At 32.3% G+C, this 15,032-nt stretch overlaps 1 protein-coding gene across 2 annotated transcripts; it reads right to left on the reverse strand.

Moving 5' to 3' along the window:
• Positions 1 to 397: 397 nt before the first annotated feature.
• Positions 398 to 9,975, reverse strand: LOC123537270 (galanin-like G-protein coupled receptor npr-9). 2 transcript variants are annotated; one of them, XM_045320937.2, is made up of 2 exons: positions 9,780 to 9,975; positions 398 to 3,839 (listed from the first exon to the last, which is right to left on the reverse strand). In XM_045320937.2, the coding sequence occupies exon 2, from the start codon at positions 3,489 to 3,491 to the stop codon at positions 1,986 to 1,988; it is 1,506 nt and encodes a 501-aa protein (XP_045176872.2). In that variant the 5' UTR covers positions 3,492 to 3,839; positions 9,780 to 9,975; the 3' UTR covers positions 398 to 1,985. The 2 variants fall into 2 exon arrangements, with proteins under 2 accessions (XP_045176872.2, XP_045176873.2); XM_045320938.2 differs by lacking the exon at positions 9,780 to 9,975 and adding an exon at positions 4,904 to 5,473.
• Positions 9,976 to 15,032: the final 5,057 nt, after the last annotated feature.

Consider the following 15,032-nt stretch of genomic DNA (forward strand, 5'->3'; position numbering starts at 1 on the left):
GAGCCTTATCCCAAGTTGTTTAATATCCAAACACCTGGACGATTATTTTTTTTAGAAGTGACATGTTTCAAACAATTCGATGTTCGTAGAAATGATTATGCTGTTAACCACTAAAACACTTACACAATTCTTAATCACACCGATTGAATGCATATATCTAACGATTTCCAAGAAATAATTGACTGCACTAAGCCTATTCGGACAGCTCTGCGCTTCGTAAGGCACCTATTGTCTTAAAGTCAGAATTTTCACGGTAGGCTGTAAAGTGGACAGATTAGCAACATATGTCTTTTAAATGACAATTCTTACATTATTCAACGCATCTTCTACGTTTTAAGATCAAAATCACAGGAATATATGCTTTTGAATCTTACATGTTCACTTGATACAATTTTTTTACTAGCTAAAAAATGTTGCCGACTTTATTCTCGTTTAACTTTGACTTTAAGCATATCATTGCGGCAAATATTACTAAGATACAATAAATAATTTCTGTTGTTAATAACCATACGATATATGACGTAATATAAATACAGAAGGACGAAGTCGACAACAGATTGCTCGATCTCGGTGAATACTGGATTTTCTGGGCAAATATGAGATGCCATTAATTTGACTGGTTTATCACTCGGTTGAAAGCGATACAACGTCTAATTGGTTCAGCCAGTATCTGGATCCGTTCTTGGCAAGAAGATAGACAACATCTTGAATTTTTTAAAAGTTCGTTGACACCTTAAAAACTCTGCTGACTTCTTTATTACGTTAAGAGGTGATAAAGGATATAGTGTGTTATCCGAACTTATCCCATACTGTAACGTGTAATCATCATGATATGTTAAATAAACGAAAGAAGGAAACTTTGAGTAGAGATCGAAGAAATATTTGCAGCAGTTTTATTGGAATAATCGAGAGTTTCTCCTTCGAAATCAATAGTGGCTATAAATCAAGGAGAAGTTTACACTAAGGAATCACAAAAAAGTGAAAAAGGTATTTTTGTTTCACATCACTGTCTAATTATGGAAGACGTACAAGTCTTCAATCACTGCCGTAAAGTTTACTAGTAAAATTGTCATTATGTGCTTTTATAATAAGCTCTACCGTTTTGTCTTCACGTGCCGTATTGTCAAGAGCCTAAAGGACAGTCCCCGGTTAAATAACAAAGACGGCATGAAATCACCTAATTAATAGCAATTTATTCTTTTCTTGAATTAATTAATAATTTTGCCAAATTCCTGTAATTCCGAATTTCAGAACAGAAATATTGAGTGCTCCTCAATTATTCATTTTCGTTGAACACTTTTATAAAAAAAATGTCCCTTGCACATTATACAATTATTATCTTCTTAGTAGGTCGATATTAGGATTTATCGACCTTTATAAAGAGGAATTGACCGAGCACGTAATCAAAAGTCGATATTATTTTGACTGGTTCGATAAATTCCCATATCTACTGATTAGAAGCTTTAAGAAGGTTCATGTTTTATGAGGTAATAATACAAATGGAACTTTATTTCAATCATTTGAAGCGATTGGTCATTTTTTTTTCGGATATTCTAGTCTTTAGTTGTGTACGACATCATTATGAATGACGTCACTGCTGTTCAAGATGTTTCATTGCTCTTGAGTCAATATGACATTTTAACACTTATCAAGTGACCATGTTTAGACCAATAAAAATACAGACTATTGCGTTATTACTAATAGCACATATATAACGGCATTATGTAACTGAGAACTTGTTTATCTTACATAATATTTTTATTCATGTAGACTAAGTGTATAAATTTAGCGCTATTACAAGACAAAAATACAAAGATGCACAAGTATTTTAATTGACGAAGTCCCTTACGACTTAAATTTACAATAAAGATAGTTCTTAAAAGTATCACACTTACATTGTACAGTTATGATAACGAGATACTAATTGTACTATCATAAAGGCATTAAATACAGGGCATAACGAATGGCAATTACAGCAATAAATGTCAGATTTCTGCTGTATCATTTATAAGGCCTTTGTTTTTACGACAAGCGCTCACTTTGCACACTACACCATTTCCGTTCTCGTTTTCTATCGTAAGACTTGTTTCACATTTGTCTCGCCGAAACAAGTTTTTGAAGTAAGTTTTATCAAAACGACCTTTGTCAAAATATCCATTTTTTATCTCTGGATTCTTTTCATTGTATGCCATACAGCTTTCAAGCATAACAGTTGTACCCGTTTTATAATTAAATCCGTCACTGTGTATCTCATAAAAATGATTATTGTCCCTTTCTCTTAATAAGGTGTCTGTAACTAACGGTCCTATATCACTTACGGTTTGACGTCTAAACATAGAGTCTGCATCCGGCTTATTCTGTTTCTTATTTGACGACCAACGGAATCTTTCTTTTACGGAACTTAACGAAAATTTCCGATAATATTCCCCGCGTCCGCAGCAAAATGTTTCCTTGTAAAGAATTTTGAATTTTCTACTGAAGACCATATAAATAATAAAATTCACAGACGAGTTGATTGTCTCTAGAAGAAATGTTACTGTGGATATGAGCATGTATAGATTTCTGAACTTTCCTAATCGATTGTATGAGCACCATATATGAGTGGCAAGGCTGTTTAATGCACCAGGTAATATGCAGATGAGGAAAACAAACGATACAATTAATAACATGATTGTTATGTGGTTTTGGTCTGTTGAGCTAAAGTGTTTACCATTTCTACTAGAAAGTCTTAAAAAGTTTTCGTTCCCTTCGGACAGGCTTCTCCGTTTCCTGCGCGTTTTGTGCACTACCCGAATCATAATAACATTGAGTATTGGAATAATAATAAGCGGGGTAAAACGGAATATAATATTGAGTATTGTGCCGTAAACCTTATAAAAATTCAAATTATTTTCATAAAAGGAAGTTGTATTCATTGATGTAAATGTTAAATTTTCATTCACGTAGTTTGTTACAGCATGATACTTTTTAAGGAATGGTACAAATGATAGAAATGTTACTATATAAATAGCTGCAATCGCTATCCATGTATTCCTTTTACTACAAATTGTTCTTGCCTGCAATGGAAAGAACACTGCCACAAAGCGTTCTGCGCACAACAATGTCGTTAACAATGACGTAATCCTAGCTGTTACAATACTTCCGTATGCCCCAAAAATAGGATAAACGTGGGCTCTTACTTTTTCTCCCTCAATTGGATTCGTCTTTTTATAAATGTTTAATACAACGTAAATAAGACAGGTAATTAGGAATAAAGTATCCGACACACATAATGCTGCAAGGATAGAATTTGTTTGATTGCGCATGCGCTGATTGATCAGAACTACGAGGCTGAAGATATTTCCTATTGACCCTAGAAGGCAAAATAGAGGGATGCACACAATTGCAAGCACTACAGTCACTATCCGAAGTTCTTCGTTTGAAATGAAAATAGTTATTTCTGTTTCGTTATACAAATGGGAGGTATTTCCAGTAAAAGTATTATTTGACATTTTCACTGTTCAAAACTCAGATGCACAGTAAAACTGACGCAGTTGATATAATGTGTCCGATATTTCACCTGTGCACCCTCTGTTATATTACATATGTCTGAACAAACATAAGAAATTAATTGTAGAAACTATCAAACTGAGAAAGTTTGATCAATCGTCTTTAAATGTCTTTTAACGTTATCGATATCAACTTCCTATTTACAAATATGTAACCACTGTAAAAAAGCATAAACACTGACGTCATCAGCCATCTATCGAATAATCCAATCACTTAGACGAAATCACTTTGTTTTGCAGGCTTATCACATCTTTTCAATAGATATTCGCAGAATACGTCATGCTGTAAACCTGAAAATTGAAAAAAAAATATTTGTTTGATTACGTATTTTAAATGAATAAATTCCTTGTTTGGTTTAAAAAAAACTTCGACTTTGAGTTTTTTTGGAACATGTCATTCCCTGTTTGATATTTATCCTTGTTTTCATATGTAAATTCTGAACTCTATCAGTATTGATAAAAGATATGTCGTCAGTTTATAGGAATTTCCTTAAAGGGATATGTATATTGCCCATTTTTCGCAGAAATATTTTAACATTTGTCATTTAGATATAGAAAGTCAATATTACACACATTGAACTTGATTTAAAATATATGCACGAACACAGCATGTAAAGCTGCAATCAAATTTCAGTGTTATCTTAGCAGAAGCAATTTGTTTAAAAACATTTATATTTTCATAAATATTCACACTGGGTATAATTATACGCGTGTGCAATGTCGTTTGTTTAAGCCTAACTAACTCCACATACATAAATTTACAAACATATTCTTCTGTAATTAGACATATTGTTAAATTATTGTTGATATTTTCAAATATGAATTTGCGAACAATAGATCTTTAATGAAACTAATGAGAAAGGCTGAAGTAATTTTTTGGTATCTTAATTTAAATGAGAAAATTATAGACGTTTTTTTAAGGATATAATAGTCGTAATGTTTTAACGGGGCACTGTAAAAATGTATTAGTTTGCAAAATAAAGCAGTCATTAAATAAAAATTTGAAATTCCGTTCGTAAAATAAAAAATACGCACTGATATATAGTATCAACATTATTATCAAATCAAGGAAAATAATTGCTACAGAAAAGATGAGTCTTCTGATCAACTACATGTACTGGATAACAAATTTAAAAAATCTCAAAACGATTATAAAAAAACAACACAGAAATAGTCTGTCATAAAATCAGAATAATGTTAATAAGCAATTTAATTTGTGACATGTAATAATGAAAATGATCGGGGATGAAATGTCCATTTAAAAAGGTTATGCTTTGAAACATTACAAACTAAGACAATAAAACCTACTATTTGATATAAAATGCATTAATTTATTTTCAAGTGCATATACGAACCAATAAGTAAATCCGACGAATCCCAAATTATTATTCACTCGTTCAAGAAAAATGTCTTATTGGTAATTCCCCTGTATAATTTCTGAGCTTGCTATCATGTAACGAGGATAATAATACAGCTGTTAGCGAATTTCTCCAATATATAAGCGTGCAAATAGGAAACGAAAATAGTATGAGATTTGCTAGTGTGTTGCCGTATCGATATTTAAGTGCTCATTTTCACCAACAGTACTTTAGCTCGTATCATTATGCAATAAAAACCACACATTATTATTGTTACACAAAATGATACATTATTATATGAACTGTGAATAGATAAATTCTGATTGGCCAAAATAACCTGCAGGGAGGCCAACAATCTTGACTTTTCGGTATCGTTCACACGTGGAAAATCACCCGATTCATGTAACAGTTTTTGTAATTTCCTCGTTTCTTCTTGGATTTTAGTAAAATAAAAGCATCGAAGACAGAAATACAAGAGCTTTCCTCGACACAAACTGTTGGCAATTTTTAACCAATACTGTTTCAAACCATTCCTCCAAATTTCAGTGTGTATGTTACCCACACATTTGGTCCCTGAAAAATAAAGCATTTGGGCAAAGTGTTTGAGAAACGCATCATGAATTTCTGACAGACGCTTTGTGGCGAGAAAAACACCTATTTTTCTGTCTTCGATGCTTTTTATCTTATTAAAATTGTCAAGTTATAACAGTAAAAGAAATTATAAGCAAAAATGTTGCCTGAATCGAGCAAAGTTCCCCGTGTGTACGATACCTAAAATCACGTGGTTCGACCACCCTGACTTATCACCCGCACAAAATACCATATGAAATTGCTCATTCTGGAATAACAGTACTGTTTTCTCGTTATAAGGGAGAATAAACATGTGTTAAAAGAGAGGTGTTGTTAACACACCTTTTATATGCGCGTTCCGTAGCAATGCGTAAACGTATAAGGCCCAAAAACGGATAATTCAAAAGGAAGTGACGTCAACGTTGCCTGTTTTGTCTGTTTCTTTGTTTCCATTATGACGTTTGGACGGTATGATCGTGTTGGAGAGGCAGATACATTAGTTTCCTATTTCGTACTAAAAATGTTCCAAGGAGTACGTAATTTAATCTTAGGAAGTGCCAACATCTCATAATGTGGAACGTTATCTTAGTGGCTAATATTTTGAAACACAAGTAATGGCAATACAGAAGTCCATTACCGATGGAGAACTGTGTTAGTGTTCATCCCTCGTGTTTGTTGACTAAAGATGCTTCAACGTATTTAGGAGCTTAGAAACACCTAGTTGTACTTAAATTTCAATCGTGACCTTAACCTACAAGCATAGATCATGTATGCAACATATTTTCTGATCATGGTGAAAATTTATGTGTATACATAGTTAATCAATTAAAGCACAGCGGAAACAGTTTTACTTCTATAATGGCCCTGAACTTTGACCAACAACCATGGGTCATGTGCGCAACACAAATCAGGGGGAACATTTCTGTGTATTCATAAAAATCCTTCAATGCATTTAGAAGCTAAGCAACAAAAACTATTATTACTTTAATTTCAAAAATTACCTTGACCTTTTGACCACCAAGCATGGATCGTGTATGCAACATATTGTCTGGTCACGAGGAACATTTGCTTATAGTGGTAAGCAAATCCATCAACGCGTATAAAAGTTTTGGAGTGGAAAGATTTTTTTTTACTTGACCTTAAACAGTGATCTTGACCATTAGCCGACAAGCATAGATCATGTGTTGACACATTGATCATGGAGAACGTTTGTGTGTAGCAATAAGATAATCCATCTATGCATATAAAAGTTATTGAACAGGAACAATTTTAACTTTACTTTCAATGGTAACCTTTACCTATGACCTACAAGCATAAGTCGTGTACATGCATAATCAACATATTACCCTCTATTCACATACCAAGTTTTATGAACCTAGCTTTAATACTTTCCAATTAATTGCAGGATCCAGATTTGAGGACGGACGGACGGAGGGCATTCCTTTAGTCTCATCCGGTGTTCCACCGGTAGGAGACTAATAAAGCCATTTCATATTCATTCACACTGCTCTGAATATTTGAAATACTGGAATTTTAAATAAAGTTTTAAAAGTACACAGGCTGTAAAATGTACGATTCTTTTATGATCAATTTCAATCAATCAAACACCTTTGATTTTTCAATAATTCAGACGTTATAAATATCGACAAACACATCTTTTGCCAAATATTTACAATTTGGCTCACTCTACCAAGGGCGTAAAGTTGAAAATTATTTAGTTTACGAAATACCTTTTGACTCTTCTCTATAGATTATAAAACGTACTAGTTTATTATTGAAAAAAGGATTTGAATATTTTTGTATTGACAATTCTTGTAGAAATAGCCAAATTTAAGCATTTACATTTTCTCATTGTGAAGTTATTGCTCAAAGAAAATAGCAGTGGTGAGCATTTAGTATTACAGGGTATATTTAATGCAGCTGTAGTTGTATTTTATTAATTTATGTTACAGTCTTTAGAAATGTTATTGATTGGATGATGTTGTTATTTCATTGATCTAATTGTCAATTTTCCCCTTTCATTATTATTATATTTTTGTTTCGCCAAAAAGTATAAATTACTATGTTTCTTATTGAAACTTTCAGTAACTTTTTTTCCAAATGAGGTACATTTATATACTTTTGTTGTAAAGAAAAGAACTTTCTTGAAAGTATAAAAAGTCTGGTGATTCATAGAAGATGCGAGAAAAATGTAGTATTATTTAATAGTCATAATTAAAATGAATCTTTCCTGACCTGATAATCGTTGGAACTTTACTTGATGTGTACGTACTTGCATTTTACTATTCATTCAGTAGCTTTTTTAAGATCTGGCAAGCAGTCAATATAAACACACAAACGACAGACAATAATGCTTATACAATTTTTGTACTTATGAGTCATTGTAGTAAATGAAATAAAAAAGAACGAGAAACACCTAGCATAGTATGTGTCACTACAACCACAAACGGGCATTCACAAAGTGGCGTTGAAAATGATAATTACAACAAATATCATTTAATCGTGTTGTGTGATAGTTTGAATTCAAAAATAAAACCAGTATCCAAAACATTTTATTTTGATTACGTTTTATAGTTAAGTTCAAGCACCGACTCCTAAATATAAAACAAACACTACAATAACATTGTAATTAGATACCTTTCCGATCTTTGGTGAAATTCACATAAAACAAAATCATAATTTCACGAATGACACCACCGTCTCTTACGTTTACTATGTCGTTTAAATATTCATATAATAAATCATACAAATAAAAAAAAAAACATGGTTAATTGAAACAATGTTTTTTCTCAAAATTTTTCAAAACCGGTCATTAAGGGTTTGATATGGTTTAATTGCGTTTAACATTATTTTTCATAGACAGACGCGCTTTACATGGGAACATCAATTTGTAATTTAGATGAAGTTAACGAATAAGGTAAACTGGAAAGAAATTTGAACCTTGAAACAAATGTTTCATTTAATCTCATTGTTCTAGTTGTAGTACATGTTTGAACAGTGTCAGTCCACTTGCTGATAGAAGTGGTTAAGGTCAAAAGTTTAGTTCTAGTTATTAGGACCATTAATGCATGAAGAAGTAAGCTTTTATCTTGTAAATTCTCTGTTCACGTATCGCTATCTTATAGATGATCAGTCAATCAAGTACCGGCTGATAACTTTATAAATGTAACGGTGCGGCCTATCATTGATTCTATCACTTTTCAACTACCGAAACATGCTTCCTTCATACTTCCCCCTATTCTATAGTGCTTTCTTATTTCAATTTATTTTCCTCCGGTCGTCATCTTCCCTTACCCTATTATCAGCAAAAGGAATGTAAATGAATAATAAAATAGAAACTTCTTATCAAGGTTATTCTATTGTACTTTTCATTGTGCTTTTCATTACATCTAATGAACAAGATAATCAAACCTTTTTATGTGGCGGCCGTAAGTCTTTCGCTCCGTCAAATTCGTGTTATGTTTTTGCTGGTCGTTTAGCATCACGGAGCTGATTCAATGTAGCTTTAAAAAAGAGTTCCACTTTAGCCAGGGGGCTCGGACGCTGTTTAAACCATTTTACTTCTTATGCTTTTATTCTATTTTACTTGGTTCATTTTCTATATATGTTTCTCTGTTGCGACAAGATTCGAATAGGATTTCAATTAAACATTTCTATGACAAAGTGACAGAAAAGTGTTTCATGTGTTGAATGTACCTATATATATATTTTGCTAATCAGTCAAAAATGCTTTGAACTACTTTAAAGATATTAATTGGCCTAATATACGTTTCTAACAGTTGATATTTTAAAGGGAAGTCAGAGTTTGCAGGACCTTAAAGATAAGGGTATTAGTACATTTGTATTGGACATTGTCTTTCTTTTGTTTTACGACAGCAAGGAAATATAAGATATTATTTTTATAACTTTGTATTGATGAAACATCTCGTTTGTTTTTTGCCAACTTAAATATCTCAGTGAAAGTATACGGATTTGATAAAAGAATATTTGCCATTTTTATAAAGTATTGAACTGTTTTTATATTATATATTTGATGACAAAAAATAAATTGTTGCAAAAGTTATCAAATATGTGAAATAATCATAATTTATAGTAGTTTCATTACAATAATGCAGGCATAAAAGAGATGAGAATATCTCAGTTTCTAATATCTTTTTGTTATGAAATAAAAATAATTTGCTAATGTATAAATTATTAAATGCATATCTCTCTCAATATTTTTGGTAAAAAATAAAAATAATTTGTTAAAGTATATATTAAATCTATAAAAATGCACAAATTTATTCACACTGCAAATACAGACCTAGCATAGAATAAGTCCAACCAATAACAAAATTCTATCCAAATTATGTCACTTATTGAAGAAAACTAGTACTATCCTTTTAGTAATTCCGTACTAGCTCCGAGCTATGCATTCAGCTCATATCAACTTTGGCCGATATAAGAGCGTGCCATTAATGAAACGAAAATAGTTTTAGAGATGTAGCTTTGTTGTAGAATCGGTATTTAAGTGTTTATTTCCACCATATTTTAAGGAGCTCGTGCACAGTGAAATTACTTTTATTATGTAATAGCTCCAACAGGAAGTGCTATGTTGTCCTACAAATTGATATAATATTACTGATTCTATATCAATTAACTGCATTTTGTTCTATTTTGGTATTTGGGATATCAAGTGTTTTGTGTACTTTATGACTCAGTTAGGTCTCCACTACTAAAGTACTGCTGTTAACAAAGCTAGTATCAAATAAACAGCTCGTTTTGGGAATTTATAATTGTTTTCATTCGATCATTTCCTTTCACTCATACTTTTAGAGTAATTGTTTTTTTGTTTTTTTTGCTTTGCATAACATATGGTACGTTATGTTATTTCAAGGTCATATTTAATATCTATATAATATGTAGGTGGTTTTGTTTATATTTTGCATAAATTAAGAATTTTTATTTGATAAATAAAGTTTTATTCTGATACACTAACACTACTTGCGAATAAACTCCAAACTGGTTAAAATAAAATAAAAAGGTTTGCTTTATTCAATGATAATGAACACTGAAATAAGTATTAAATGTACGTGTAATACAATCCAACTGGTAACCATAAAACAAAACTACAGAGGTTTTACCGTTTGCAAGACTTTCATGTTGTAAAGTCCTAAAGAAACATACCGTACCCCACAAAATGTTGACTAAATATTCCCTTTTCTACAACGTTGTATTGAAGAATGTCAAACTATCACAATATATGCACCTGCTCGAGTGCACTAATAAAACGTATAGTAAGATAAATTCATTTAAACATCTGAGTAAAATTAAACAGGAAACAATTTTTACAAACACCATACGAATGGCAATTTTCTCGAAAAATAGTGTCGAATGAATACAAAATAATCCTTTTCATCTCTATTCATGTCTATCTCTCTAGGTAATTAATTGAAAGATCTTTTGACTTAAAGTGTACCATTTTCCGCATTTGTCACATATAGCGATTTCGCATTGTGTCGTTCTAGGACTTTTACAACATGATATCGTTTGATGAAATGATATTGTCTGTATGTTCCCTTTGATTAAATGAGAAATATGTTATATATGGGCCGTGCCATGGGAAAACCAACATAGTGGGTTTGCGACCAGCATGGATCCAGACCAGCCTGCGCATCCGCGCAGTCTGGTCAGGCTCCATGCTGTTCGCTTTTAAAGCCTATTGGAATTGGAGAAACTGTGGATGCGCAGGCTGGTCTGGATCCATGCTGGTCGCAAAGCCACTATGTTGGTTTTCCCATGGCACGGCTCATATATGTAACAGCTTTAATTCTTGAAAATAACAGTATATCCATTTTAAAATTGTAGGAAATATCTAGAAATATCGTAAAGTTTGACAAGAGTCAGTAACGCGAAATATATTAGGAAGTAGTAAAATATGACTAGATGTTTTGAAAATAACAACATGATTTCGTTATATGATTTTTTGTGGAGAAGTCGTCGATATAAAAACAAAGGTAAATAGGAAAAGCCACATTACATGAATGCTTAAACTCACACAGCAGTTTGAATTGATACAAAAGTATAGGTAAAAGTAATAATAGTCTAAGAGGATGTAAAACATACGGAAAGTGAGGACGAAACGATGTTACAAAAAGAATGGTATAAACCGGTTAATGTTGCACCAAACCTCATATTTTCATACCTTAAAAGACAGATCAATGGAAAAGATTTGTTAGTGACTATGTCTATATAATACTGATACCACCTTGTATTCATAGTAACCTGTAAGGCCTGAAATCCCTATAACATTAAGTGGGATATTATGTTTTATAAAGTACCACCTTTTTTCAATTTTACCAAATTCCAGAAATGCTTAAACAGTTGGTGAAGAAAATGCCATATAAAATTAAAACGTTCGGTGACCTGTGCTTTTTCTTCTCTCGTTTGTCGTAGAAACTAAATAAATATGCTTTTCCAGCTCAGAGAATATGAAAAAATCTTAACGGTAGGAAAAAACGATCCTACATCCTGAAGTTCTTTCGTTTAGTTAAGAAGCTTAAAGATGATGAAGTTAGTTTGTTTCGTCTTCCTGCTGTTTCTTATTTAACGCCAGTAGAGTAATGTCAATCTAATACGCCTTTTATAACTATGACAGCCGAATTCTTCTTTATCTGCAATGCAAGTCTGTTCAAGACGATATTGATAGACAAAGAACGAATGACGTTTTAAATCGTTTTTCGTCTTTACGTAAACACCATTCTTCTTAAAGAGAAAACAAAAAAGTTAAGTAATAAATCTAAATCTGAAACTGTTTAGGCATGTAGAAAGTATTTAATACGCACAAAAAAGGTGAAATTATATGATACCAGGGATCGCTGTCGCTGAGGAAACGAAACCTTCTCAATCCTAATGAAGGAATTCTATACACTGGCAGGCAAAATGAGTTTGTATAATCTTTTTAACTTTAGACATTCAGCTAAAAATTAAACAAATACTTGACATACATAGACGTAACGTTAAAACTGCGACCTTTGCTAAAGTCTTTGCGGAGATAAATAAACGTTTGCACTTTTTCAATAATATTCGTCCTATTTTCTTGAAAACCTGCAAAATAAGACTGTAACAATATATAAGAAATTCAGTGTTAAACACAGTTACCTGAAAACAACACCAACAGTGATTAAAATCGACAACATATGTTTTTGCAATTTGTTACAAAAATGTTACACAAATGAAATGTTTCGGGCTATGAAATGCTTTGAAGCTAAAATCGAAGGATATTCGCAATAAGAAGTTATTGTTATAGCCTGGGTGCGATTTTGACGGTTGCGCCTTAGGTAAACAAGTGGAGACGATTCCCGATAATGATGAATTTGAAATTTAAATACTACAAAACCAAAACATCATGACTTTGAAAAAGACATGACTAACATTTTCTGACTTATATTATTTTTTTTAAAAATATATAAGCAGCGGTAAGTTCATAGATGCAAAGTTTGTGTCGATTCGCCGTAAAACCCAACTCATTCATTCATTTATAGATGCAAAGTCTTTAGATTGAGCTGTTTATATATAACTATAACGTATTTTAATACTGCATATTTTGTATAACTGCAATAATGAAAACTAACTATCTGTATGTTTGTATAGTATCATAAACAATTAATTTCGCTTACTGTTCTGTTTAAGATCATGATAGAGTACAGAATAGCACATGGGTAAGTTCTTCAAATTGTTCTTAAAAATATTGATGTAAAAGTAAATGACATAAAAAGTATTTATTTCAGATGAGTAGATGATTTTCCGTCAATTCGATATTCACAAAATGTATAAATAAAACAAGATGATTGACATTCACCAAAAATCAAGAGAGCCACAATGGCACTATATTGCTCACCTGAGTTTAGTTGCATTCTTGAACAGTTATAATAATAAGGATATATATCCTTAAAATACCTGGTATGTTAGAACGTAATTCTATTCATTCCGTAATGTGCCGTTATATGTACCTGGGATCTTGGAACATTCTTTTGTTGGGATCCTGGAACGATCATAGATCATTAATAAAAGAATGTTCCAATAATATATATATATTCGGGCTTGTATATAAAGCAGCATCGAAACTAATCTTATTGGGTTAGTGGACTTGCTGTGGCATGTGCGTGTTCGTTTGTACTGCTAGGCGCTTTGCCGTAATTGGTCTGGTATATTGTGGTAGTGATTTAGTTCGTATAAATTCTCTCTACTATATAATATTTTATAATGCGAACTTGTATCCTAGCGAATCTCACGTATGGGAAAAATCAACTGTTCTAAATATAATTATATCCCTTAATGCAAATTATCTATATATATATTCAATGTATCCTCGAGATCCAGTTAACTTTCAGAGAGAGAAAATATAGCTTCTCTGGTCCCAATCAGTTATAAAGACTAAAAAGTCACTACTGATTTGTGACACATGAAAACAGAGATTTGAGCATATATATGCAAATGTTGAACCAGTACGAATGTGTAGTACAATTCGGGCTTGTATATAAAGCAGCATCGAAACTAATCTTATTGGGTTAGTGGACTTGCTGTGGCATTGTGCGTGTTCGTTTATACTGCTAGGCGCTTTGCCGTAATTGGTCTGGTATAATGTGGTGGTAATTTAGTTCGTATAAATTCTCTCTACTATATATATATATATAGATATATACTTGACAATGAAAAGACTCGGCACAAGATGGGTCTATAAATCAAATAAATAAAACGACTTCACATGCCTTTAACAGTATTTAATTATAAAAATACGAACTAGTTTCGCCTATCGGCTCATCAGTGTGCATACAATGTAACGTTGGGTTACTATGGACCATATATTTGTTTTAAGATTTCACTATATACAAATAGGGAAAGTGACCACGTCCCCTAGTGGCCAAGCTTTTTTTTCAAATCTTAATAATCTAAACAATCTTGGTAGATGGTCACCATTTATGTAAAACTATTCAAAAATCTGACAAGCAGTTTCATACAAGAATATTTTTAAAGTTTTCACTATATTCATATAGGAAAAGGTGACCACGGCCTCTGGCGGCCATGTTTTTTGACGAATCGGAATAATTTGACCAATCTTGGTAATGGATCAAACAAGGACTATTTGTATGAAATTATTTAAAAATCAGGCCAGAAGTTTCATACCAGAAGATTTCCAATTTATACATATAGGGAAATTAGACCACGCGCTCTGGTGGAATCGATAGATAATCACAATGGGACCATTTGTTTGAATGAATTTCAAAATCGGACCAGCAGTTTAACACAAGAACAGTTTCAAAGTTTCTACTGCATACAAATAGGGAAAAGAGACCACGCCCCCTGGTGGCAATGTTTTTAAACGAATCGTAATAACTTGGACAACCTAACCAGAGGCTAACAGGACCATTTGCGTGAAATTATTTGAAAACAGACTAGCGGTTTCAGTGAACATGTTTTTTAGCCCCCTTTGTGTAACCATGCGGAACCGTTTGAACAACTTTGAAAGAGGACCACTCAAGGAACATCCAAGTCAAGTTCCATGAATGTCCACCTA

This window comes from Mercenaria mercenaria, chromosome 17 (assembly GCF_021730395.1).
Source record: "Mercenaria mercenaria strain notata chromosome 17, MADL_Memer_1, whole genome shotgun sequence".
Taxonomy (NCBI): domain Eukaryota; kingdom Metazoa; phylum Mollusca; class Bivalvia; order Venerida; family Veneridae; genus Mercenaria; species Mercenaria mercenaria.

Bases quoted from the DNA above. Each gene is read 5' to 3' on its own strand.
- LOC123537270 (XM_045320937.2), bottom strand. From the start codon at position 3,491: ATGTCAAATAATACTTTTACTGGAAATACCTCCCATTTGTATAACGAA.